The sequence below is a fragment of the Argentina silus genome, assembly GCF_951799395.1.
Source record: "Argentina silus genome assembly, chromosome: 19".
In the NCBI taxonomy this organism is placed as follows: Eukaryota; Metazoa; Chordata; class Actinopteri; order Argentiniformes; family Argentinidae; genus Argentina; species Argentina silus.
Genome location: NC_139673.1, coordinates 3,014,274 through 3,037,754, shown reverse-complemented (window position 1 = coordinate 3,037,754; position 23,481 = coordinate 3,014,274). Strand labels below are relative to the sequence as shown.

General features: G+C 47.9%; 4 protein-coding genes across 5 annotated transcripts in view; 1 reads left to right on the top strand and 3 right to left on the bottom strand.

The window, feature by feature from the left end:
• Window positions 1-2,303: 2,303 nt before the first annotated feature.
• Window positions 2,304-4,489, bottom strand: mrpl46 (mitochondrial ribosomal protein L46; the record flags this gene model as incomplete). Its single annotated transcript, XM_083690913.1, has 4 exons — window positions 2,304-2,767; window positions 3,340-3,510; window positions 3,757-3,958; window positions 4,229-4,489. 4 exons carry the CDS (start codon window positions 4,487-4,489, stop codon window positions 2,520-2,522), a joined length of 882 nt encoding a protein of 293 aa, XP_083547039.1. The 3' UTR covers window positions 2,304-2,519.
• A 274-nt stretch (window positions 4,490-4,763) lies between these two features.
• Window positions 4,764-7,416, top strand: mrps11 (mitochondrial ribosomal protein S11). The gene is made up of 6 exons (XM_083690765.1): window positions 4,764-4,912; window positions 5,144-5,275; window positions 5,775-5,873; window positions 6,259-6,388; window positions 6,858-6,923; window positions 7,225-7,416. Exons 1-6 carry the CDS (start codon window positions 4,827-4,829, stop codon window positions 7,330-7,332), a joined length of 621 nt encoding a protein of 206 aa, XP_083546891.1. The 5' UTR covers window positions 4,764-4,826; the 3' UTR covers window positions 7,333-7,416.
• Window positions 7,417-7,508: 92 nt separating this feature from the next.
• Window positions 7,509-20,823, bottom strand: pdpr (pyruvate dehydrogenase phosphatase regulatory subunit). Of its 2 annotated transcripts, XM_083691239.1 has the most exons (18): window positions 20,744-20,823; window positions 19,678-19,960; window positions 19,284-19,417; window positions 18,821-18,902; window positions 18,257-18,420; window positions 17,742-17,863; window positions 17,300-17,417; window positions 16,891-17,040; window positions 15,169-15,361; window positions 14,823-14,947; window positions 14,484-14,639; window positions 14,183-14,316; window positions 13,563-13,711; window positions 13,148-13,260; window positions 12,907-13,001; window positions 12,406-12,495; window positions 11,693-11,875; window positions 7,509-11,267 (listed from the first exon to the last, which is right to left on the bottom strand). In XM_083691239.1, the coding sequence occupies exons 2-18, from the start codon at window positions 19,947-19,949 to the stop codon at window positions 10,863-10,865; spliced, it is 2,685 nt and encodes an 894-aa protein (XP_083547365.1). In that variant the 5' UTR covers window positions 19,950-19,960; window positions 20,744-20,823; the 3' UTR covers window positions 7,509-10,862. The 2 variants fall into 2 exon arrangements, with proteins under 2 accessions (XP_083547365.1, XP_083547366.1); XM_083691240.1 differs by lacking the exons at window positions 16,891-17,040; window positions 17,300-17,417; window positions 17,742-17,863; ... (3 more) ...; window positions 19,678-19,960; window positions 20,744-20,823 and adding an exon at window positions 16,002-16,135.
• A 460-nt stretch (window positions 20,824-21,283) lies between these two features.
• Window positions 21,284-23,481, bottom strand: part of glg1b (golgi glycoprotein 1b) — a 39,996-nt gene continuing 37,798 nt past the window's right edge. Inside the window, exon 26 of the mRNA XM_083691338.1 lies at window positions 21,284-23,481. This exon is cut by the window's right edge and continues 1,356 nt beyond it. The gene's annotated coding sequence lies outside the window, so the exon portion shown is untranslated.

The following is a 23,481-nucleotide window of genomic DNA, read 5'->3' as shown; positions in this document are numbered from 1 at the left end:
TCTTGAAACTGAGACCTTGTGCATACTGTTTGTCCATATGGTGATGCAGACCATGACACTGTGTGTGTGTGTGTGTGTGTGTGTGTGTGTGTGTGTGTGCGTGTGTCTGTGTGTGTGTGTGTGTCTGTGTCTGTGTGTGTGTGTGTGTGTGTGTGTGTGCAGGATGGTCAGGCTGGTAGTGAGCTGTTGGGTCCTACAGCGGAGCAGACTGCCATCAGGCTCGGGGGCGGCTGTCGCCTGACCTTGCTCTACCCACCGGCAGTGGAGTCACTTCTCACCCAGTGGGACATGACCCTCACCCCTCCGGCCCCCGACGGCCCCTCCTCACCCGCTCCACGCCTCCTTCCCCAACCCCTCAGTCTGTTCGAGTGACAACTCCCAGAGAGAGGATCACTGCCAAGTAGGTGATACATCCGGACGGAGAAGAGAAGTCACCCTTGCGAGGCAGACCTGCGTCGGGCCTCTTCCAGCATACGGGGTTAGAGGACAGAGTGGAGGAGGCTGGGGAGGGGGCTGGCATGTGGAGCCATGCTTGTCCTCCTGCGAAGGCAGCATGGAGTACAGGCTGATAGGCAGCGCCGCTCAGGATGAGGGCAGCGTGAGCAGCCTGCCCTCTCCACTGCTGTCATCTGTTGTCATCTGTCAAGACTGACAAGATTCCAACTGTAGCAATGAAGGTGCTCAGTTTGTCTTGCGAGCCCACTGTCCTCACAGCTCCCAACTGTAATATGAAGAATGACGGACAGTGAAATAAACCAGGGAGACATGGCACTGTAGGGGGTTTCTTTTATTCACTTCCACATTTTCATTCACTTCAATCATCCCAGACAGGTATTATTAACAACACCAATAAATAACCTCTAACACCGAACAGAAACGTTGTTTGTCGTCCAAAACCACAAGGTGACAAGTGGGGAGAATTTAAATCACATCACTGTAAATGCCACTGTTCAGCCAGCCAATTCGACCCCGGTCCCTTAGACGACAGTGACAGGACAGACCCTGTGAGGACAAGGTTGTGAGCAAATCCATCTTGTTCTTCTCAGCGGCGCGCCCTGGCCAGGCTTTGGTTTCTGTGAGACATCAGGTTCACATTCAGATGGCTCACATCTGCTGCGAGGGAGGATGTCACACCCCATCCCACTCCACTCTCAGCCGTAGCATATTGCCTTCCTCTCTCTGCAAAACCAGATGACATCTCCAGTATGACAGCCGGGGGCAGCTTGCTTATACAGGATGTGTTTGTCATGTCCTGTCAGTGGCATTTACTGTACCCTTGCTGTTATAGTAACTCATTCAACTACTTGAGACTTCCTCAAAAACAGGAACTGAAGGGAGAGCAAACTGATCGTGAGGTCATACGTTGCTGCGTCTCCAATGGTGTTATATAAGCTTTCCATCTTCGTGTCGGGCACCTCTCGTGAGAATACATTTGGCCATTTAAGTCAGTCACTGTTTTGTTTTATTTTATTTTATTTTATTTCACCTCAGGCACCTATCATCAGACCAATTGGAGACCGATTCTTTTGACAGGTCGAAATGGCCTTGTCTGAGCTGCCAGAGGCATAATCATCCAATCACCCGGTCTCACAACAGCCTGGTCATTACTGCATCTTAGCATGGGCTCTCAGAGAGCTCTCAGAATAGAGACGGTAAACCTGGGGTGCCTATATCTTCAACATTTATGACAATCTCCTTGTCCCCATATACACAAATAGAGACTACAAGCAGATATCTTCAGAGGAGAATGGGAGGGTAACATGGAAATGCACTTATCTCAAATGTATTCAAGTCTTCAAAAAGAGTATTAGGTGTTGTGACAGAGGGAAAAGAGGTCTTCCGCTGTAGCTTTAGTGAGGAGTCAGTTACATCTCAAATGCGTTGTTAATGCAGAAGCTCTCTGGGTGGAATAGATGGAATCTCTTCCTCTAACAACTCACTACTGCCATCCAGTGGAGCAACTGAATATTTACATTTACGGCATTTAGCAGACGCCTTTATCCAAAGCGACTTACAACAAGTACATTTGTTTAAGTAAGTGAATCATCTGTCCATCATCAGTCATCATAAGATAAAGTAATCAATGCTCGGACCAGGGGCCATTTTGTTATTAACAGGAGAGAAACTTGTACAGGGGGGTAGTGGGGGTGAAGTCTTTAGGAGGGACCATTAAGATGTTTTCACTCCACTCCAAAAACCTTGCACAGCAATTTGATGTACAGATAGGATTGAAACCAACTGATTGCACAAATGTGATTAGATCTTTCTTGGAACAAAACAAATTGTTACTGGCTAAATCAACATTATGTCATGCCTGAATAAATGACACAACATGTCAATGTGCGTGTTGAAAAATGGTAATACTTTAATCATGATATACACAGAGGGCCTTCAACAGGAGAAAAACAGCATTAAACAGTTCCTATGTGAAATAACAATACAATAAGACTGAGTATCATCTCAAGGGCTCATTGAAGATGTTACAAAAACCCATATCTGTTCTCAGAACTGCCTCTCCATCACAGGTTCAGGATGAAGCGTTTGACCTTTTCCAGGTACGCTGGCTTGAGATAATCCGCTAGTTCACTGCTTTTCACCCACATAAAAGGTCCTTTCTGAGCAGGCAAGGAACTGCTGCTCGATAGTATCGCTTTGAAGAAAAACACCTTGACTCCAACGCAGCTCTCTGTTCGAATGGCTTTTGGCAATTTATACTTGTAGACTCCACAGGGTGTGTTGCTGAGGAATGTTGTCTTGAAGTCTGCTTCTGTAAACACTCGGCATTAGCCTCAAGTTTAAATCATCCTAACCGATACATGCATTGCATCATCAAGCAATTTGATGCAGAGAAAGTATAGTTAGATATAGAGCACTGTGCAAAGCTGTCTTGGCCTACCCATGCGCTGCACATGCATGATTCCAGAATCAGAATCAGAATTCAGAATCAGAATGCAAAAGGTGTCATGTCCAACAATGAAAACACTGAGGTGGAAACAGCGAAACACTCATAGCACTATAGAGGAGTGTTGCCAGGGTAGTAGCAATACAACACAAGCAGCTCATCCTTTTCAGCTGGACGTGCCCATAATTGGGTCCAATTCTGCTTTAGTTTGTGTTAATATTGATTCTTTTTTTACTTTATCTCCTTGTCACGTGTAGTACGTTATTCTGAACTGCGATCTGAGCAGATCCACACAAAACATCAAGGTGTTACCCATCTAATGGCATCCTGCTTTTGCATCTGATCATCATATTTCTAATGTTATAAGCAGTTTAGTTTGGGTCTGGTGTTTAGGCGGAAATTTGTCAAATAGGGCATGAAGCCAAAGAGGTTCTCACCTGGCAGCATGGTGAGTGCCCTCTCTGCTGTCTGTCTGAGGGTCTCTCCTGCCTCCCACTGGAGCTGGGGCAGCAGCCACAGTGTGTCCCTGCCCACAGTCTGCTCCGCCAGCAGCATCAGCGTATCCCCCAGGCAGCGGTGCACAGAGCCAACGTCTGTAACACCGCCGTCTGAAAAAGAGATTTGATTGTCAGCTTGTCTGTTCATGTCTTATAGCAGAGACATCAGCTAAGTATCAAACGATGACAGAGTATACAACAAAGACATCAGGACCAACGATTATGGGACTGTATCAGTTGCAGACGAGCCATCTGGAGCACCGGGAGAATTCCCGGTGGGATCTGTGGGCCGTGTGGCCTGTGGATCGGAGGGCTGTTTTGTTGTCCCTATCCCCTGGATTATAGAAACAAACAAACCTCTGGCACTCAGTGTCGGTTGGATCTGTTTCAGCTTCTGTTCCCAGGCGTCCTCCAGGTCTTGGGCAGTGACGATCTCTTGCCCCCCGTAATCTTCTTCTTCATCAGAGTCATAATCGTCGGCCTGCTTGCGACTCATCCGCTCTGCGTCTTCAAAGAGCCTTAGTTCATGGTCAGACAGCAAGCTGTGCTCCAGCTCCATCTAGTTTAGTTAAAACACGGACAGTTACAAACCTTGGCCCTGGGGGATGCAATAGGATACACAGGTTTGTGCGGTAGCCCAGCACTAACACGCCTGAGTCAATGTTCTTGATATTGATTGGTTGAGGACATGTGTGTTACTGCTAAGGCAGCTGGTGCATGGCCTGCACACCGTAGCTGTTCAGGACCAGGTTTAGAGACTAACTTTAGTAGATAAATGAATGAATAAGAAATTGATATCACTCGCTAGAACTGACAAATTTCGTCTTACCTGATGCATGAGCTCAGAGAACTCGGTTTCGATTGGGTTCCGCTCTTGCGATATGACAGGTAGCCTTTGCAGACACACTGCGCCCATCACCTTCCATGGCGATGCGACGCTTTCTGTCTTGTTTTCGGTCTGAAGCGTAGCACGACAAGGATAATTTAGAGAAACATGACGAACCGCTGTCTTGCTCAGCCCTGTCCGGCCGACACATGTAATAAATTGCCATAAAGGGCGACTTGCCATCCTCGAACAGGGCGCCGCCATCTTCGATTCTCCGGCTTCCGCCCACAAGCCTGTGCGAAATCGGACGAGATTATTCCAAAGGAGAGGGGAGATACAACATAAAATAAATGTACTTTCATGGGGAAAAGGGTATTATGATACTTCGTTTTCATACAATTGAATGTATTTTGTATTATCTTCTATTTGAAACTGAAAAGTATTTTGGATAAAATTGTCTGCCATTAAAATATGATTACTAGCAACTTGTGTATCCCCCCTCCTCCCAAATGATTGTACCGTCAAAATTAGCATTATCCTCAATGTCACACATGTTTGTTGTGTAAGGCTCGCTAGCAAGCTGGTTTCCAGAAAATTAATCATGTATAAATTAAACTGTATATTATCAAATTCTATCAGGAGTGCTTGCCAACAAGTACTTGGCTCTTTGAACACAGGAGGCTCCACGTAAGTGTCTCGTTTTTCATGTTATAGGAGATCTAGCTAACGTTACTGAAAGCTAGCTTTTCTAATAGTGTGTACAATTGCATTTTGCTACATTAATTTTTGTTTTGGTTGCTGTTGATGATGATGATGATGATGATGATTATAATTATGTTGTATTGATATTAATGATCGCAGTCATCATTTTGCTACATTGTTGATGATGTCGATCATGTCTGATTCTTGCTGTTGCAGTTTGGGAAGCAATGGGCTGCAGCGAGCAGTTTGTCTGAGTGCTGTCAGGTTGCAAGAGGCTGCGCCGAACACCGCCACCGACACCGCCACCGACACCGCCACCACCACCGACACAAGTCCCAAAGAGTTCAGGTAACTGAGTCGCTCCGACGCGACAGTCCATCATTTCATGGGAGATGGAGTGTACTGGTCTTGGCTGGCCGTAGCTTGCGACTTAATTCAACATGAGTGCCTTTACCTGTTTCGGCAAATGATATAGAGTGTCCCATCGGAGCTAGTGACTGGAGGATATCATCTTCTAAGTGCCTCTCCTCAGTTCTAAGTTGATTACTTGTACTTCAAGATTCAAGATTCAAGATGGTTTTATTGTCATATGCACAACAATTACAGAGCAATCGCTGGCAATGAAATTCTTAAGTCTTGGGCTCCTCCAACAGTGCAATAGATGCCATGTTTGTCCCACAGCGCCCGAAAGAATCAGCTGTAAATGTACAGAGTTTTAAAGGAAAGCGTCTTCAGCATGTCACCAAAACCTCGTACGCAGGCTTATGTCATTGGGTTATGACTTTCTGGACAATCATCCCCTTGCTCAATATCTGCTTTTCTCTCGCCCTGTCCTTATCTCCCTCAGTCACTACCCTCCATTTCCTGGCAAAGACAGTGGACTGAGTTGGGGGGGAAAGAAGTTCGAGGAGCTGCCGATAGCACACATCAAAGCCACATATAACAAGTAAGTGGAGGCAGTGAAATAGGAAACGGTGAATGAAATGATCATGATCCGTCATTGAAGGTTCGCACTACTGCTGTTGCTGCTACATCCATGGCACCCTTGTCGTTGTATTATGATGACAGTCATTTACTGCTGCTACGACACTGCATCCTTTTGCGCTACGGTTGCACTACTACTGCTATTGCGTTATTATTGCTTTATTATATTGTATTGATTGTTGATATATTGATTGTTGTTGAACGAGGAGCTGGATTCAAAAAGCATTTCACTATATCACTTACGGCTGTATGCGATGCACGTGATGATGTATGTGACGTGATTTGAAATGTATGATAATTGCATGAATCATCTTAATGTTGTGTTATTCCCCCCACCCCCCCTTCAGCACACACATCCAGGTAACGGACAACGAGGGCCAGTACATGGTCAGGACGTCCTGCGGCACCGAGGGGTTCAGGAACATCAAGAAGGCCACGCCCATCGCGGCGCAGACAGCGGGCATCTCCGCTGCCGTGGTAACATGACCTCTCAGTCACATTAGAGCAGAACAAACATCTGACAGTTTATATCACTTGTGTTTACAAACTTTATCTCAGTAGTTCTTGCTGCAGGAATCTATCTAGCAAATGGAGAACATGATTATAATCATTATTTCAGCAATTTCATTGCAGTCATCTTGAGAGCCTAGTGTGCAATACACCTTTGTTCCATACACCTTTGTTCCATAAGGTGGCAGTAGGGCCCAACTTTTCAACGTTTGATGCGTCCAGATACAGAAATTATGGAATTTAGTTGCTGTTGATTGGCAATTTCACGAATACATATTGACAGTGTAAACAAGTGTTAAGTGTTAGTGTTAAGATGATGATTAAAACTCAGGATAGCTATTCTCTACTCATTGTTCTAACACAGGATGTCTATATTCATTATACCTGCGATATGTTCTCTGTGCCTCAATGTTCTCGCTCTGTTTCTCTCGTACAGAAAGCCCAGACGAAGGGGGTGTCGTTTGTCCGTGTGGTGGTGAAAGGTCTGGGACCGGGCCGCTTGGTGAGTACAGAACCAGCCACACTTGGCTGTGAGGTTCCGGAATGGCTTCTACCCACAGGCCATAAGACTTTAACTGACACCCCCCCCCATTTACTGTTACTGCTTATTTGTACATTTATGTTTATGACTGTTAAAATGTTTACTTATTACACAGTATTGTAGATGTTAATTGATTGACCTGCTCTGCCTTAAGCATTTCGTTGCGTTGTATACTTGTATATGACAAATAAACCTGGACCTTGAGGATGTGCTGCTGCTTCACACTAGTTTATTCATGAAGGCCTTTCTGTCCTCTCTGCAGTCCGCGATCAAAGGTCTGACGATGGGGGGACTGGAGGTCGTGTCCATCACTGATAACACCCCTGTGCCACACAACGGTTGCCGGCCTCGTAAGGCTAGAAGAATATAACCACACACACACCCCGGACCACGGGGACCCAGCAACCTGTCTTGTTGTAAAATGCTAATAAAGTGTTTTTTTCTTTGTATTACACTTGAGTGAAATACATATGATTTTTGGCTCAGATGACAGTGTACAATAGACAATAGTACGATAGTCATTGACGGATAACGCACGACACAAAGAAAGCTTCAAAGAGTTTTATTTGTAGTAAAATACATATACAGCCAAACACCTGTACAACATAGGGTATACATACAACAGGCGTACAGCAGAACAGAAAACTTGATTAGAATCTATCTTTACAGTTTGGAGCAGTGACGCTGCAGCCCATGAACCTTCATAGGTGAGGTTTGAACATTTGAAAACAGCGAGTAAAGGAATAGGACAACCAAAAAACAGACATGCACGCACACACACACACAAATCTCCTTCATCAACCGGTTGAACCGAAAACATTGATATTGGAAATAATGAACAAACTGCAAATCAAGGGACTCCTGACATCACAGGGAGACTTTCAACAATATATAATTTCATTATCTCAGTCCTGAATAAAATGTTTTGGTTTAGTGTCTATTAGGACATAACTATTCCAATATTGAAGGCACAGCTATATCTACCCTGGCAGACAATAGTGCAGTTCTACTCATTTTTCCAAATTGCAATCAATATCCAATTACTGTGGGAATTTGAAACCTGCTGTGATAGACTGTCCAATTTCTAGTTTCTAGGCTAGCCCATCTCAGTGGAAATAAACCATGCGCTAGCTGCAGAGACAGACACTTCTTCTATCTGAAGTGTCAAGAGTTAGTGTGTGGGGTCATTTTTGGTAATGCAGAGGTATAATTAGCATATTAATTGATCCTTAAAATGACAATGTGAGAACAAATGACAAATGTAAGTACAGGATATTTGAAAACACTCGGCTTAGGGCGATATTGGAATTCTCAAACCGGTATACCTTACCTCCAAAATACCCCGGTATATAGTAATACCTTTTAGCAGACTTTCAACATGACTCAAACTTGTAGCAAATCTAAGCAGTTTCTCTCTCTCTCTCTCGTTACCTGCCCAAAAGTCAGTTTTATCACCTCCTCCACCCTTTGCCCTCAGACAAGACTTACTGACCATGCCTTGTGATGCTTGTGTGCAAGTTTCATTTGGACGATGTTTATGAAACAAACGTTGGTGGGTATGATAATGACAAACTACAGGTGAAGACGGTATGGACGGTATTGACAGAAATTAACCGGTATAAGCTTAAATACCATATTCACCCGGTAATACCGTAAAACCTGCCCAAACCTAAAAAACACCATCACAAATAAATGCATAATAATACCCAACTTCACACCTACACAGACACACACAAACACAGACACACATACATACAGAGGCATGTTAGCCCTTTGAAACTATTTAGAGAAGGATACATCTCTCCCACTCCTGTACAGTATGTGTCCTGTATGTATAGCATGTGATCTGCAGAGACTAGTTAATGTAGACAGACCTGGAGAACGTGTACTGGCTTACTAAGTAGGAGTAGATGATCCACATCGCTGACTCGATCACCCAACTACAGATCATTAACATCACTTAGACTCGGCGCGTCGTTGATCATCTGAAAGTCAAGCTAGTAGCCTACCGTACAGGAAGTCTAGGACTTTGCACATTCGTCATATTGATTCTCCGTGTATATATGTTGCCTTCAGGATCAGCAAAATGCAGCCGTGCATCTAGGTCATAATGAGGACAAAACGACTGAGATCAGATTGTAAGCGCCCGTCTATTGGCGAGGCTAGCCTAGTCCCAGCACCTACGCGCACACAGACACACACTTTGGAATGCACTGTAGCCCAAATCACTGACCCAGCATCAGTTAAAGAAAACCGTTCCAGATTCGTTGTCCTTTCATGGATACGAGTTATGAGTTATGATTACGATTCAAGAGAGCAGGTACAATGGGATCTTCTGCGTCACGCATGCTCTTTGGTTGTCAACATAAAGAGGAGCAGGGCTACCAGTCTCAGCACTCAACCCAATCAATCAATCAAACTAACGGTCGGTTGAGCTGAACGTGTGGACAGGTGACGTGTACACATTCCATCCCAAAACCACCCACCTTCAGACTGTACCATGTGCCATAAAACAGCCCTGTACAGTAGACCTAAGGCATATGTAACTGCCGTTATTTATTAATCCATATTAGATATTTTAGTTTAAATATACATCAGGCAAAAAGGCAGCTAAAAGGCAGCACAATGGGGCGCAAACTCTACATTTCGTTGTTATCCTAATGAAATGTACCAGAAGCTGATTGAAATAAAGGGAAACATGGCATGAACACACTCAGCACGACAGGACACCATGAAACCGCTTTCAATTTGGTGATGATGAGAAAGTTCTTAAAAAGAGGAAAGTAATGAAACTGACGTCAAAATGTGTCCATGGCAGATTGCTGTGTTTGACCACAGCACTGTTCTGTACACGATTGTTCAGCCTGATATCGGAGTTAAAACTAATGACTAGCTAGTGGAAAAAATAACATGTGGTGCTTAAAATATAGAGGACATTTTGTACACGCTGCCTATACAAAAATACATCCCTTTATTTAAATGTTTCCTTGACACCATACCTACTATTTTTCTTTTCTTTTTTTCTTTTTTTTCTTTTTACAGTCACCCCTTCACTGAGGTAAATAAAGATAAAATCAACACCAGAGACTTCAGCGAGACGCCTCCATTGGACAGCGGTTTCCACCAATGAGATGAGCGGATTTACCTGCTGTTCTGTTGACACATTCAGTCAACTGTCTCACAGTGCTGCACCCTGACGTTTACACACCCTGACCTCACCTCCCCCCCACCCACCTCACCCCCCCAGCCACACAGCCCACTCCAGCACCAGCACAACAGACTAGTTCAAAGCCACCACAAACACAAAACAAAGAAGATGTGCAGTAAATCCATACAATCACACAGTCACACATACAATCTCTCACAAGCAGTGTACGCTGAAGGTGGAGCTACTTTGGAGTAGCGTACTGTACACACACGCCGTCAGATCATCAGACGGGCACAGGAGACCTGGAGGACAGAGACCGGAGGTGGACTGAGCTGTGGGACAGCCCTGACGCTGTGGGACAGGGCTGTTTGATGTGATGGGGTCTGGGCAGGGCAGGGGAAGCCATGGTGGTGATATGTAGGAGTGTGTGTGTGTGGGGGGGGGGGGCAGAGCAGGAGCGGGGGGCAGCAGTCTCAACAGACAGACAGGCTTTATGATATGACAATGCTGGAGCATTTGGTGTCTCACTGATATTGCACTTTGAAAGAGGAGGGGGGGGGGAGGCCTGATTGTGCGTGCACTCCTTTATATAGGAGTGGGGGGGGGGGGGGGGGGGGGGTAGGTTGGCACTGGGTAAATGGGTACAGGAAAAAGGGGGGACATTAGAGAGGGAACAGAAGAGGATTGACTCAGACTCCCCCCCCCACTCGCGGTCCTTCTGACAGACAAGACCCCTAAACCTCCGCTCCGCTTCACTTCCCCTGGAAGTTACTGAGCTCCATGTCATCCTTGCGCCGCCTCTGCTGGGCGAACAGCGAGCTGAAGGGGTACAGCTTGGCCTTGGCCGGGTAGCGCTGGCCCGCGATGTCCACCTCGTAGTCGCCGCGGTTGATGAAGTCGGGCGTGATGGCGGTGGGCGTGCCGTCCTGGCTGGGCGGCGAGACGAAGCCCAGACACACGTGGCGCTCCAGGGTGTAGCTGTAGGCGCTGCTGGTGGTGGTGCCGGCCAGCTGGCCGTTGCGGTAGACGGGCTCGCCCCACCAGGGCCACAGGTCCAGCTCCGTGTCGTGGTCCTCCAGGACCAGCATGATGAAACGCCTGGACACGCCCTCCTGGCGCTGCTGCAGCAGGGCCTCGCGGCCCACGAAGTCCGAGTCCTGAGAGAGGGAGGGAGGGAGGGAGGGAGGGGGAGAGAGAGAGAGAGGGGGACGGAGGGGGACGGAGGGAGAGAGAGAAAGAGAAGGAGAGAGAGACAGACAGAGGGGAGGACGGAGGGAGAGAGAGAGAGAGAGAGGAGGAGGAGAGAGAGAGAAGGAGAGAGAGACAGACGGAGGGGAGGACGGAGGGAGAGAGAGAGAGGGAGGGGGAAAGAGAGAGAGAGAGAAGGAGGAGAGGTAGGGGTGTTAGATGCTGAGTCACTAGAAGGCACTGAGACATCTGAACCTCCCCGGGTCGTCTCTGTAGAAAGCTGCTGTGAGGGCGATGGCTGACTTCAGTAGGGGCAGGAAAACAAACAACGAGTTGAGCAACAACACCTGACACACGAAACAGCACAAGCAGAGGCCTAGACTCGACTGCTGACCGTGTCAAACTTGACCCTGAACTCTCGGCCGCACTCCAGAGGGGTGGTGAAGGTGTCCAGGTCCTGCCCCCAGAAGGCAAAGAACTTCTCGATCCGGAGGCTCCGCAGGGCATAGTAGCCCGCGTTCCGGATCCCGTACTTCTGCCCCACTGACATCACCTCGTTGTACACATGCAGGGCGTACTGTGGGACAGACAGAGGCAGGGGACCATGTCAACACTGCACCGTGTGTACATCACAATGGACAAACGCTGACTCGTGAAACAGGAATATCACCACCCACACAAAATGTTGAAAAATGCCCACATACACATCACACGCGCGCGCACACACGCACACACACACACAACCTCTGACTCATGAATATCATCAACACAATGGTCATAGATGGGCCCAACAAACACATTCTCTGATTGCCATAGGCAGACAAAAGCCATGCCACAGATTTGAACATGTAGCCTAGCTGCTAACAGTAGCTACATACAGGACTGCAGACACACGTAGCCTAGCTGCTAACAGTAGCTACATACAGGACTGCAGACACACGTAGCCTAGCTGCTAACAGTAGTTACATACAGGACTGCAGACACACGTAGCCTAGCTGCTAACAGTAGTTACATACAGGACTGCAGACACACGTAGCCTAGCTGCTAACAGTAGTTACATACAGGACTGCAGACACACGTAGCCTAGCTGCTAACAGTAGTTCTCACCTCTATGGGGATGTAGAGCATGAAGCCAGGCTCTCCTGTATGGGTCATACTCATCACTCTTATCCCATTGGCATAGCCCACGCTCATTTCCTGTTGACACACACACACACACGCGCACGCACACACACACACACACACACACACACACACACCTCAGTTATCCACATCATCAAGAGGACATATCTCAGATCATAAGGATTTGGACTTGGTTCTAAATGCCTGTTTTCGTTAACATAATTGCTTATTTCAGACCAAAATAATTGTATGTTGATATAACTTATACATAGAACATGGATTTCCGGCTTAAAGACACCCTCCAGTCAAAGGATTTTAAGTTGATCCTGCTCCACCACCCAAACAGTGTGTAATTAGTCAGGAATGTGGCCCCTCGAGGGCGGGTGGGACTCTGCAGGCGTGGTATGGCACCATGTGCTCTCCTCCAGCTGGTAGCAGGAGCCCTGAACATGTGACTGACACAAGCAGAGAGGGGAGGTTCCTCACCTTACAGAAGAGGGAGGGGAAGTGATCGGGAGTCATGGAGACATACGAAAGCTCAGAGAGGACGTCCATCGCTCGCGGCCCAATCAGATTCAGAGCTGCGTATGGGACAGGGAAAAAGTACCAATCAGAAAACAAGCTTTAAACTGATCATTTGAATGCACCATTCCAGACCAGCCTCCCTCCCTCCCTCCCTCCCTTCCTTCCTTCCTTCCTTGAGGTCTATGGATGGTGGTTCTCTCACCAGTGTACTTCCAGCTGACATCCTCTAGGTGGAGCTGTGGGTCGTTGGGCATGTGCTTCTTCAACCAGGACCAGCAGTGCACCTGTTGATCGGTAGGGGAGATGATGAAGAAACTGGGGAGAGAGAGAGAGAGATGGTGGGAGAGAGGGAGGGAGAAAGAGAGAGAAATATTTACTTCCACATTATCAATGTCATTACTCGCTCTAATCTAAAAGTCCCTGAGTCGTCAAAGTCATCATCAAGTTAGTGTCACGTGGTTCAAACCAGTCTCCATAACACTCCTCCGTTGTCCACTTCCATGTGACCAACTCTAACTGGTTCTGAGTGGTTCTAACCGGTTCTGAGTGGTTCTAACCGGTTCTGAGCAGTTCTGAGTGGTTCTAACCGGTTCTGAGTGGTTCTGAGCGGTCCTGACCTGTTCTTGCTGACGCGGACCACGCTGCAGTCGTTCTCGTAGCCCCCCCTCTCGTTCAGCATGCCCGTGTGGACGATGTGGCCCACCGGCACGTCCAGGTCGTTGGCACACAGGTGCTGCAGCAGCTCCAGAGCCTGGTCTCCTGTAGACTGTAGCGTGTGTGTGTGTATGTATGTATATATGTGTGTGTGTGTGTGTATATGTGTGTGTGTGTGTATATATGTGTGTGTGTGTATATATTTATATATGTGTGTGTATAAATGTGTGTGTGTATGTGTGTGGAGAGGAAGTGCAGTTGGGAAAGCGTGTAAACAACACTGCTCATATGGCACACTATCTGTATGTCACTCTGTGTCACATGTACTGTACACGGTGTGTCACATGTACACGGTGTGTTACTTCAGACAATAACAAGACAAACAGGATCCGTCCATCATGTCAGCAGGCTGTGCTGTCCTGTACAGTGTGTACCATTGGGATGCTGTGTGCACACTCTGTATCAATAAAAGCTCCTCTCTCAGACGAGACATTCTCCGGTTGGAGACTCTATGTTGACAGAGTATACAAGAGTACACACCCCCGCCCCCCGTCTCCCCCCGAGAGACGCAGGTCACACTCACAGTGAGCTCAAACTTGGTGAAGGAGGACATATCGATGACACACACCGCCTCCTTGCAGCACTTGACCTCCGCCCCCACGATGTCAAACCAGTCCGGCTTGTAGAAGGTCTTACTCTGGTCTAGGGCCAGCAGATCTGAACACGGGAGAGCAAAGACAGAGAACCTATAGCGTGTGTGTACTATATGTGTCTGTTTACGAGCTAGTGATTGTATAGAACCATCTGGTCTGTTTTGGAAATGAAGCTTGATCATGTGTGGGTGTTTTTGTTCCTCTCTCTCTCTCTCTCTCTCTCTCTCTCACCCTTCCCTGCAGGAACGAAGTACTTGGCCCTCTCGAAGCCATGCTTCTCCATCCAGCGGGCGCCCTGGGTGTCCAGACGGTCGTACAGCGGGCTGGTCCGCAGCTGCCGCCCCGTCTGGAAGTCCCAGCGAGGAACCTTCAGCTCATACAGCAGGGCTGCGGAGGGGCGACACACACACACACACACAATATTGAGTCACACACACATTAACGCATAAACAGGGTGTGTGTGTGTGTTTGTGTGTGTGTGTGGGGGGTGTGTGTGTGTGTGTGTGTGTGTGTGTGTGTGTGTGTGTGTGTGTGCGTGCGTGCGTTTACAGTGCAGTCAGTAGTACTCACGCATAACCTCCATGACGCGGTGGCGTAGGAAGGTGCGGCTGCTCTGCAGGTTCCCGAAGCGTTTGATGTCCAGCGCCCAGACGTTGGCCGTGGGGTAACCATAGGTCATCCACTCCGCTAAGTACCTGGAGACGCGACACAAGACTCGGGTTTGACACAGTAGCAACTAGAAAACCAACAGAGAGACAGAATCATCTTATATGCCATTTCGCTGACGCTTTTATCCAAAGCGACTTACGTTGCAGTGAGTGCAGACATTTTTCAGTATATATATGGTCCCAGCAGGAATCGAACCCACAACCTAAGCACTGTGACATCACCCCCACCCCCCCCCCCCCATCCTTACTTGCCAGCCCCGCCGGCGAAGGCCAGGCCGGAGGAGTTCATCCCGGCCAGGACGTAGTAGCCGTGCATCCCCGGGGTCTCCCCCATCAGGCAGCGCATGTCAGGGGTGAACGACTCTGGACAGTTGACCAGCTGCTGGATCTCACAGGACTCCAGCCCGGGCATACGCCTCAGCAGGGCACTCAGCATGGGCTCTGTGGGGGGGGGGGGAGGGTAGAGAGAGAGGGGGGGGGGGGTCATCAGGGCACCGTTGATCAGATGGGCACCAATAGGAATCATTGATGAGACAAGACTTCTTCCACAGCCCTGTGCCTGGGTAGTAAGACGTCAACATATCCAGAGAGAAGAAGAGAAAGGTAAGTTGGCAGCTTAATAACGGGGGACGGGCGGTTTCCTGATAATGACAGCATGGACAGCCCATGTGTAATTAAAAGTCATCATGTTCACAGTGAAGGTGGCTGTTATGCATTCAAAGACTGCAGGCGGGCGGGCGGTGTGACCCCTGGGACGTCCTGACAGACAGGGACACTCCTTGACCTAGTTGGCTCTGAGAGAACTGCACCTGTCCACTCTCGCATTTGGTTACAGACACAAAACCACACGCACACACACAGTCTTACGCAGTCTCTCTCACACACACACACACACACACACAGTCTTGCGCAGTCTCTCTCACACACACACACACAGTCTTCTCACACACACACACACACACACACACACACACACACACACACACACACACACACACACACACACACACACACACACACACACACACACGAGAGAGAAAAACAGACGGACAGGGAGCTGTAACATAACCCAGATAATGACCTGTCAGCCTGGCTGGGAGTCTGCTATTGTAGCTGTGACATTCAGCGCTGCGGCCCCCTCACGACACAAAGAGCCCGTGTGGGTGTTCCCCCACACTGAGCCTCGCACGCACTGACGCACCGCAGATTAGAAACACAACATGTCTGTTTCTTCACGCTGCTCAGACACAACAAACACACACAGAGACATAGAGAGACACACACAGAGAGACAGAGAGACACAGAGACACACACGGGCCTTTCCCTGGGGGTAACATATCTCTGAAGCCTTCCTCAGATGACAGGAGTGTCCTGCAGTCAGACAGTGCAAACACTTAAAGGGAGTCGGCGGTGAAGGCAGAGAGCTTTACTCTCCAAACTGCCTCGGGTGGCGTGAGGAAGTAGGAATCCATGCTCAAACATTCAACTCAGGGGTTAACTGTAACCCAAAAATAGCCATTGCTCCAGAATCTGGAGAATCTTGTACCACCAGCCTTGGCTCATACCACAACTTGCCTCTGGCTCTAGTTCCTACCCCAACATGAACCACAGCTCAGACCCTAACCCGACCAGAGAAACACATACACAACAAGTACTGCAGCAAGAAGACAGAGTACACTAACAAGTAGGCTAACACAGTAGCATAATGTGTCGTTGTATCCCGTCAACCCTGTGTACTTCCAGTTAGAAGTGGCACTGAAGTGGCCACAATAAAATAAAATAAACATTTGCGCAGGACACAGGTCTACTTTAGGTAGGTCAGTGTTACCCCAACACTCACACAACTTTACTGCAGACATCTCATCATCTCTCACTAACGTGGTCAGATCAATGTTACCTCAACATTCACACAGGTCTACTGCAGACACCTCATCTCATCTCATCTCTTCTCATCTCTTCTCATCTCTCACCAAAGTGGTCCCAGTCCTCCTGCATGTTCTGGATCTCCAGCTGGTTCCTGCCCTCTGTGAAGATGGGTTTGGGGTTCTTCTCAAAGCCCCCTGACAGGATGCCCCCCTGCCAGGCTCGTACGTAGATCCTCCCATCCATGTCCATCACCACTACGGACAGGACAGGACAGGACAGGACAGGACAGGACAGTCAAGGCATAGTCATGTCGCTTCATGGTTTAACTACAATAGCTTGCTGGAACCTTTACGTCAACCTAACACAAATGAAGGAAAATGGCCTCCGCGGTAGAGCACAGAGGCACTCAACGATGACTTTGGATGTGACAGTATTTGTCACGTCCAAAGTCCCTCTGCCTGTCTATGGAGCGGGGGACTGACCGCCAGAGGGCCGCGTCGTGCGTTGCCTCACCTGGCGTGCTGGGCTGCAGGGGCTGCTGGAGAGGCTTGCTGAGGAGGTAGAAATGCTCACAGCCGTGTAGAGGCACCGACACCTTCGTCTCGCTGGCCTGGCCGAGCTCATACGCCCACTGCAGACCACACATCCAGACAACAACAAGACCCTTTATCCTCATAGACAGGTTACAACAGGCCAACACGTCGTTCATAAACCCCCCAGAAACACACGTTCTGTCACACTGAAGATGGGACTGCTGAGGAGGGACCCTCGTCGTTGGCAGTTACAATGTATTGTGCTCGTATTGTTCTGGTGCTCTTTTTTGTAAATTTGTAAATTTGTTATTGCTATTTTGTGAATACTTGTAAATTTGTAAATTTGTTATTGCTATTTTGTGAATACTTGTACATTTTGATTCAATGTAGAACGTGACGTGAAGTGAAGTGAAGAGACTCACCTGTCCGGCGCAGTTGACGAAGTACTCGCACTCGATGGAGCCCCTGTCCGTCTCTACCGCCGTCACCTGACCCTTCTCCACCACCACCTGCTGCACGGTGGTCCGGTCGTGGATCTGCACCCCTGGACAGAAACACCGCCACGAGACGCAGACGGTCAGGACGGCGAGCGTTTGCATAGAGAAACCAAAAAGGTGTGCCCAAGACCGAGATATCAACAGACGTACAGCACCAGTCAAAAGGTTTGGACACACCTTGCCAAGAGTGTGCAAAGCTGTCATCAAAGCAAAAGGTAGCTACTTAATATAAAGCATATTCTGGTTTGTTCAACACTTTTTTGTTTACTACATAATTCCATATGTGTTCCTTCATAGTTTTGATGTCTTCAATATAAATCTCCAATGTAGAAAATAATAAAAAATTAAGAAAAACCATTGGATGAGAAGGTGTGTCCAAACTTTTGACTGGTACTGTAGTTAACTGGTGAACACGGTCGGGCCTGTCAGACCCTCCTCACCATGGCCTGCCGCCGCCACGGCGAGGGCGTGGTTGACGTCTGGCGGTGACACCACGGCGTCCCCGGGGAGGTGGAGCGCCCCCACCAGGTCGTGGATGTTCACCAGGGGGTGGAGCTTGGCCACCTCTTTGGGTTTGATGACGTTGCAGCTGATGCCCATCACCCTGAGGGACAGACTCTGTCAGACTCACAAAACTCAGTTGGGTTTTAGAGATCCACACATCTCTTCGACAGCAGGTCGGTTGCCATAACGATGGCAACTGACCTGCGATGGTTGGATATCCAAGGTATACAACGATGGTTGGATATCCTACGCAATATCAGATCGGATCTCTTTTAGCCAGAGCTGCCGCTGACGTAACGAACAAGCAGTACAGCCGATGTGCCGAGGAACCGTTCTGAGAAATGATATTGCAGGCAAAAGAATAAGGGGCAACAGCCCACTGCGACCATAGGCTTCCACTGAGATCATTACGTAGCTTCAATGGCACCCTTCAGTGAGAGAATATACAGGGTTTCTATGGGAGGGGAGGAGGGGAGAAGGGGGTGGCAGTCGAAACTTACTTCAGCCTGGATGCCAGGCGCTTTAGCGAGAGAAACCGATCCTGATTCTGGGCCAAACACAGTGAGCCGGTTTTCACGTAACCTGAAGAATACACACACCCACGCACACACACACACACAAGTACACATACATACACACACACACACAAACACCGCCAAAAGTAATATGAGTCATCCAAATTCAAACCACAAGGTACTTTACTGCCAACTCCCTTTGGCTAAGCACTATACCACAACGAAACCCAATCTAATTTACCCACGAATCAAAAACATGTGAGTATTTTTGGTTTCTAGAGCAAGACAAAACAAGCCGAGAAAAGCACAGAGAGGTTTTACCACAACTGGCTGAAACATGTTCAAGGGAGTTCTACTATTTCCTCAGAACTTCTGGTAGAGAAAGACATCCAGATAGCAGGGCAGGATCATGAGGAAGGTTTGTGACACAGTCTTATAGTGAGCTCACCAGTCTTGACGCCCGTCTCCTCCTCCAGACGTTCGTACAGAGCGTTGGAGTAGTCGGCCATCTTACACTCGATGGAGATTGGTTTGGCCACACTGACAATCCCAGCACACAGCCGAGTGGTGCCAGCGCCAAGCCTGCCGCAAATAAAGATGATTAGGAACAGGATGTTTTTTTGTTGTATTAATCAAATATGGCATTGTTTCCTTCCTAATCCATGCTGCCTTGCTCTACCTCTCTCTCTCTCATCATTACTCCCTCCCCTCCATCTCCTTCTCCCAAAACATCCTCAAATCATCCAAAATCATGAAGTACTCTTCTACCCACCAGTGGGTATTGAATGGACATGCAGTATGCTAACTTTAAACACATCAAAACATATCATTTGGTCACACACCTGCCCTGCTCCAACAGCACTATCTCCGTCCAGCCCATCTTGGCCAGGTGGTAGGCCACGGAGGTCCCCACGATGCCCCCTCCACAGATGACGACGCGGGCCTGGCCGGGCAGGGGGATGGGGTGCGTGTCTGCAGCGGTTGCCAGGCAACGGGGAGAGCACCAGAGGCCACGCCGGCCCGGCCTGGTCCCCCAGCACCCTGCATGGGACAGCAGCCGGGGGAGCAGGGCAGGGGACAGAGCCGTGGAGCTCCTCATGCAGCTACTGCGCATGGCTCTGCCACCTAGGACACACCGTGGAACACACAGGGGAGAAATATAGGGTTAGGGGTAGGGTTAGGGTAATAGGGTTAGGACTCAGGACAATAGTTGAGAACTAGGAGTCCATTGGGTCTACCTATTAGATCCAGAAATCTCTCTGTAAAACAAGGAGAAATCATTGACAGATGATAACATTGTGCGGTATAGCTGACTCAGGAGCTCAGGAGTAGCCGGGTGGCTAATAAAGTGGCGGGGCAGATAGCGGTGTGTCCTCTGGTCATGCAACATGACCCTGGACACCTCGCTGTGGCTAGAACGGACTGTTGTTGACAGTTGGCTAAGAAGCATGCAAGTTCAGCAACCTTGCAACTAGCATGTAACCATGAAAAGAGCAACCAGTAGCATGCCTGCTGCATTTGAATCACTAGTACGACCTCGGTTTCTGAACTCCCAATAAACTGTGACAAGTCAAGCTAACAAACTAGCTTGCTAGCATTGGTTGACTTGTTGACTCCCGCAATAACACAGTTACTCGCTCTGTCAACTTACCAACTAACGCCAACTGTAAATCTTTCGGTTTGCTTGTGTCCTTCACCTCAAAGAGACCCCCTGTCAAAGTGAGCGTTAGTGCCTCCACCTCTGCTGTAGCTGACGGTGGCTAGCTGGTCGGCCTGCTCCTCCTCCTCACATTTCAACGCTAGTCGTACTCGCTAACTCAACCTTTAGCTAACGGTGTTGTTTGATGGCTAGCTGGCCTGTTTTTAACGTTACATTTCTCCCATGCTCTCGGTCGCCAGGTGACTCACCGAATAACACCAGTCCTAAAGTGATGATGTGTGTGTTCCTCCAGACAGTTGAGACCCGGGCCTCCAGTGACAGCCGAGGCGGAGAGACAGAGCGGTGGTGACGGTCGTCCCCTGGATGAGGAGCGGGGAGCGGGGAGCGGGGGAACGTCACGGGGGTTAGCCACACCTCTCAAATCTCTGCCATGTCGAAATCTGAGACACATCAAACACGATGGCTCTAATATAATACTTGTAAGGTGCATTTTTGTTTCCATTCCCCCGATCCACTGGGTCCAATATTTCAACACTTTTCTTTTCGGCTATTCAGGGTCAGATCGAGCTGTCTGATTTCCCCAATACTAATCTAACAGATAGATCTGATCCTGTTAGCAAAAAAATACACCTGGAGCAGTCTGATATAGATAATAATATAGAAAGTTTTGAAATACTCCAGTATGTGGCTAGGTGACAGTTGTGAAGATGGATTTGGTGTTTCTAGATGGTGAGGGAGGGAAGGAGGAAGGTGCATTGATTTTCAAATAACAACATGAAGCCATGATATGAAAATCTGCAGACAGTTTTATTAAATTGACAAATTTTCATCTGTACAGCAAAAAAAAAAAGCACAATGTTAAATCTGTTACATCTCAATATTACATGGCATAATCTGAAAACAAAAATAATAGCACATCCATAACTTTGTACACAGAAAGAAAATTACAAAATTGGTTATCATCATAATCTGATTCAATCAATCTGATTCAAAAAAGTCTCACTTCAAACAGACAAAAAGACTGGGACAACTAACGTTTGTAGAATAGCTCAGAGCTGCGTGCTGTCTGTCCTAAAGAAATCGAAGAATCGGATCGTTAGGGGATTTCCACCTCCTGGAGTGAATGGGTGTTCCGTGACGCTCCTGTTCCGGTCCAAGTGTTCTGTCTCACTGACAGAGACCCTTGAGTCAGTCTGTCTTGCTGTCCAAGCCCTTCTATCCTCTGATGTCAAGATGACAGTTCTTGTATGGGACAGTAGGATGGAAGAAAAGGGATGTGGATAGATTTCCAAGCGGGATAAAGTTTCTAGACACCTGCAGCCTCATTCCATACTGAAGATATGCCTCTCAAAGGAACAGAACTTAACCTTTGACCTTCCAACCACAGAGTGTACCTCACACACACACAACACGAGGCTTAGAATTAGGGGGACTTCCTTCTTTAACTTTCAACGTACTTTTCTTTCTTTTTTTTAATGGATTTCTTAAAAGTATAATAGGACTTCTACTTGCCCACAAATGCACAAGTGGCTTTCCAAGAAACTTGATTAACTTAACTGAACACAGCAGATAATTTCAACCCCACCCAGACGACAGCATCAAAAGAGACAGACGTTTTGAAACCGATAACCCCCTCCCAGTCTCCTTTCAAACCAAAGACACTCCTCTTCCCTGATCACTGCACTGTGCCATAGAGGCACCTGGCCCTCACGATGCATCTCAACGTCACAGAGGCTCAGGTATTAGTGGTGTTGAGCAGGACACAGAGAGACAGGAGTGACTTCTCTACGATGCAATCCCAACTGCAAGTATGCATGATTCGTACTCTATAGAGAAATTGGATGAAAACTGAAAAGAAAACAAAAGAAGAAAAAAAAGAAAAAAAAAACTGACATCACACCATCATCACCACTTTGTAAAAATAACCCAGTTCAGGTAGGAGAAGCATATTTGCAATAAACATTCATTGTTCTTGTACAATATTGAGTTCTGATATAGCATCTACAAAAGGAGCAACATGCATGACCAGGTATCCCAACACAATGCTGCATGACCTTTACCGGTGCCCCACACGCTCCCGTTCCACAGACACATAAATACTATTGAAGTGAATGTACTCTAGTACAGACCATGTCGTACGCTGGCTGGGATAGGGTCATGGGTTGGCTCAGTGGGTTAGCCCCACCTGCTGTAATTCATTTCTATGTACAAAGACCTTACATTGGTTCAATGATTCCAACTGGATAACGAGTCTGCAAACGCACTCCTGGTGCAAAAGTTACACCGATAGTAGATGATTAAGCTCACTTTTGTATCTGTACAGTGCCAAGAAAAAAGAAAAAAAAAACTTAACTATACATAGTCAATTTGTCTCTAGGTTATTTCTGAAGTACGTCTGGATTTCTGCAGGCCTATATGGAGTTAATGCTGTCATGGCGCCTCTCCGTCAGCGGAAGGTGGTGCCAGTTTGGTTTGTTTTCTATGGTGCGACTCAACCAAGCGATGGAGCTACAGGGGTGGAGGACGGGGCAGGGTGGAGGACGGGGCAGGGTGGAGGACGGGGCAGCAGATTCTCAACCAGGCGATGGAGCTACAGGGGTGGAGGACGGGGCAGCAGATTCTCAACCAGGCGATGGAGCTACAGGGTGGAGGATGGGGCAGCAGACTCAGGGAACTGGAGGAGAGGTTATCGTAAAGACAAGAGTGTCCAGCAACAACAGGGGTAAAAAGATAAACATAGAGCTGTTTGTTTCTGGACGCCTAGAGGCTATGGAGAGAACCGCGGGCTGCTATGATGATCCCGTCTAACACAGCTAAACCAACTACTGGGAGAATAACAAGTGACATCATTTACATCCTGGTTATTTTTGCTAATTCAGCTTCATCTGAGCCTAACCCTGAGCCTAACCCCAACCCCAACCCCAACCCTAACCCTAACCCCGACTGATCAATAAAGCCACAAGCACCCGGCCACCTTGTTAGCCCC

Coding starts and splice junctions, on each gene's coding strand:
- pdpr (XM_083691239.1), bottom strand. CDS start 19,949: ATGCGCAGTAGCTGCATGAGGAGCTCCACGGCTCTGTCCCCTGCCCTG. Junction 19,418..19,677: donor GTGCTGTTGGAGCAGGGCAG/GTGTGTGACCAA, acceptor TATTTGCGGCAG/GCTTGGCGCTGGCACCACTC. Junction 13,712..14,182: donor TCACCAAGTTTGAGCTCACT/GTGAGTGTGACC, acceptor CACACGCTACAG/TCTACAGGAGACCAGGCTCT.
- mrps11 (XM_083690765.1), top strand. CDS start 4,827: ATGTATAAATTAAACTGTATATTATCAAATTCTATCAGGAGTGCTTGC. Junction 5,276..5,774: donor ACAAGTCCCAAAGAGTTCAG/GTAACTGAGTCG, acceptor TATCTCCCTCAG/TCACTACCCTCCATTTCCTG. Junction 5,874..6,258: donor ATCAAAGCCACATATAACAA/GTAAGTGGAGGC, acceptor CCCCCCCTTCAG/CACACACATCCAGGTAACGG.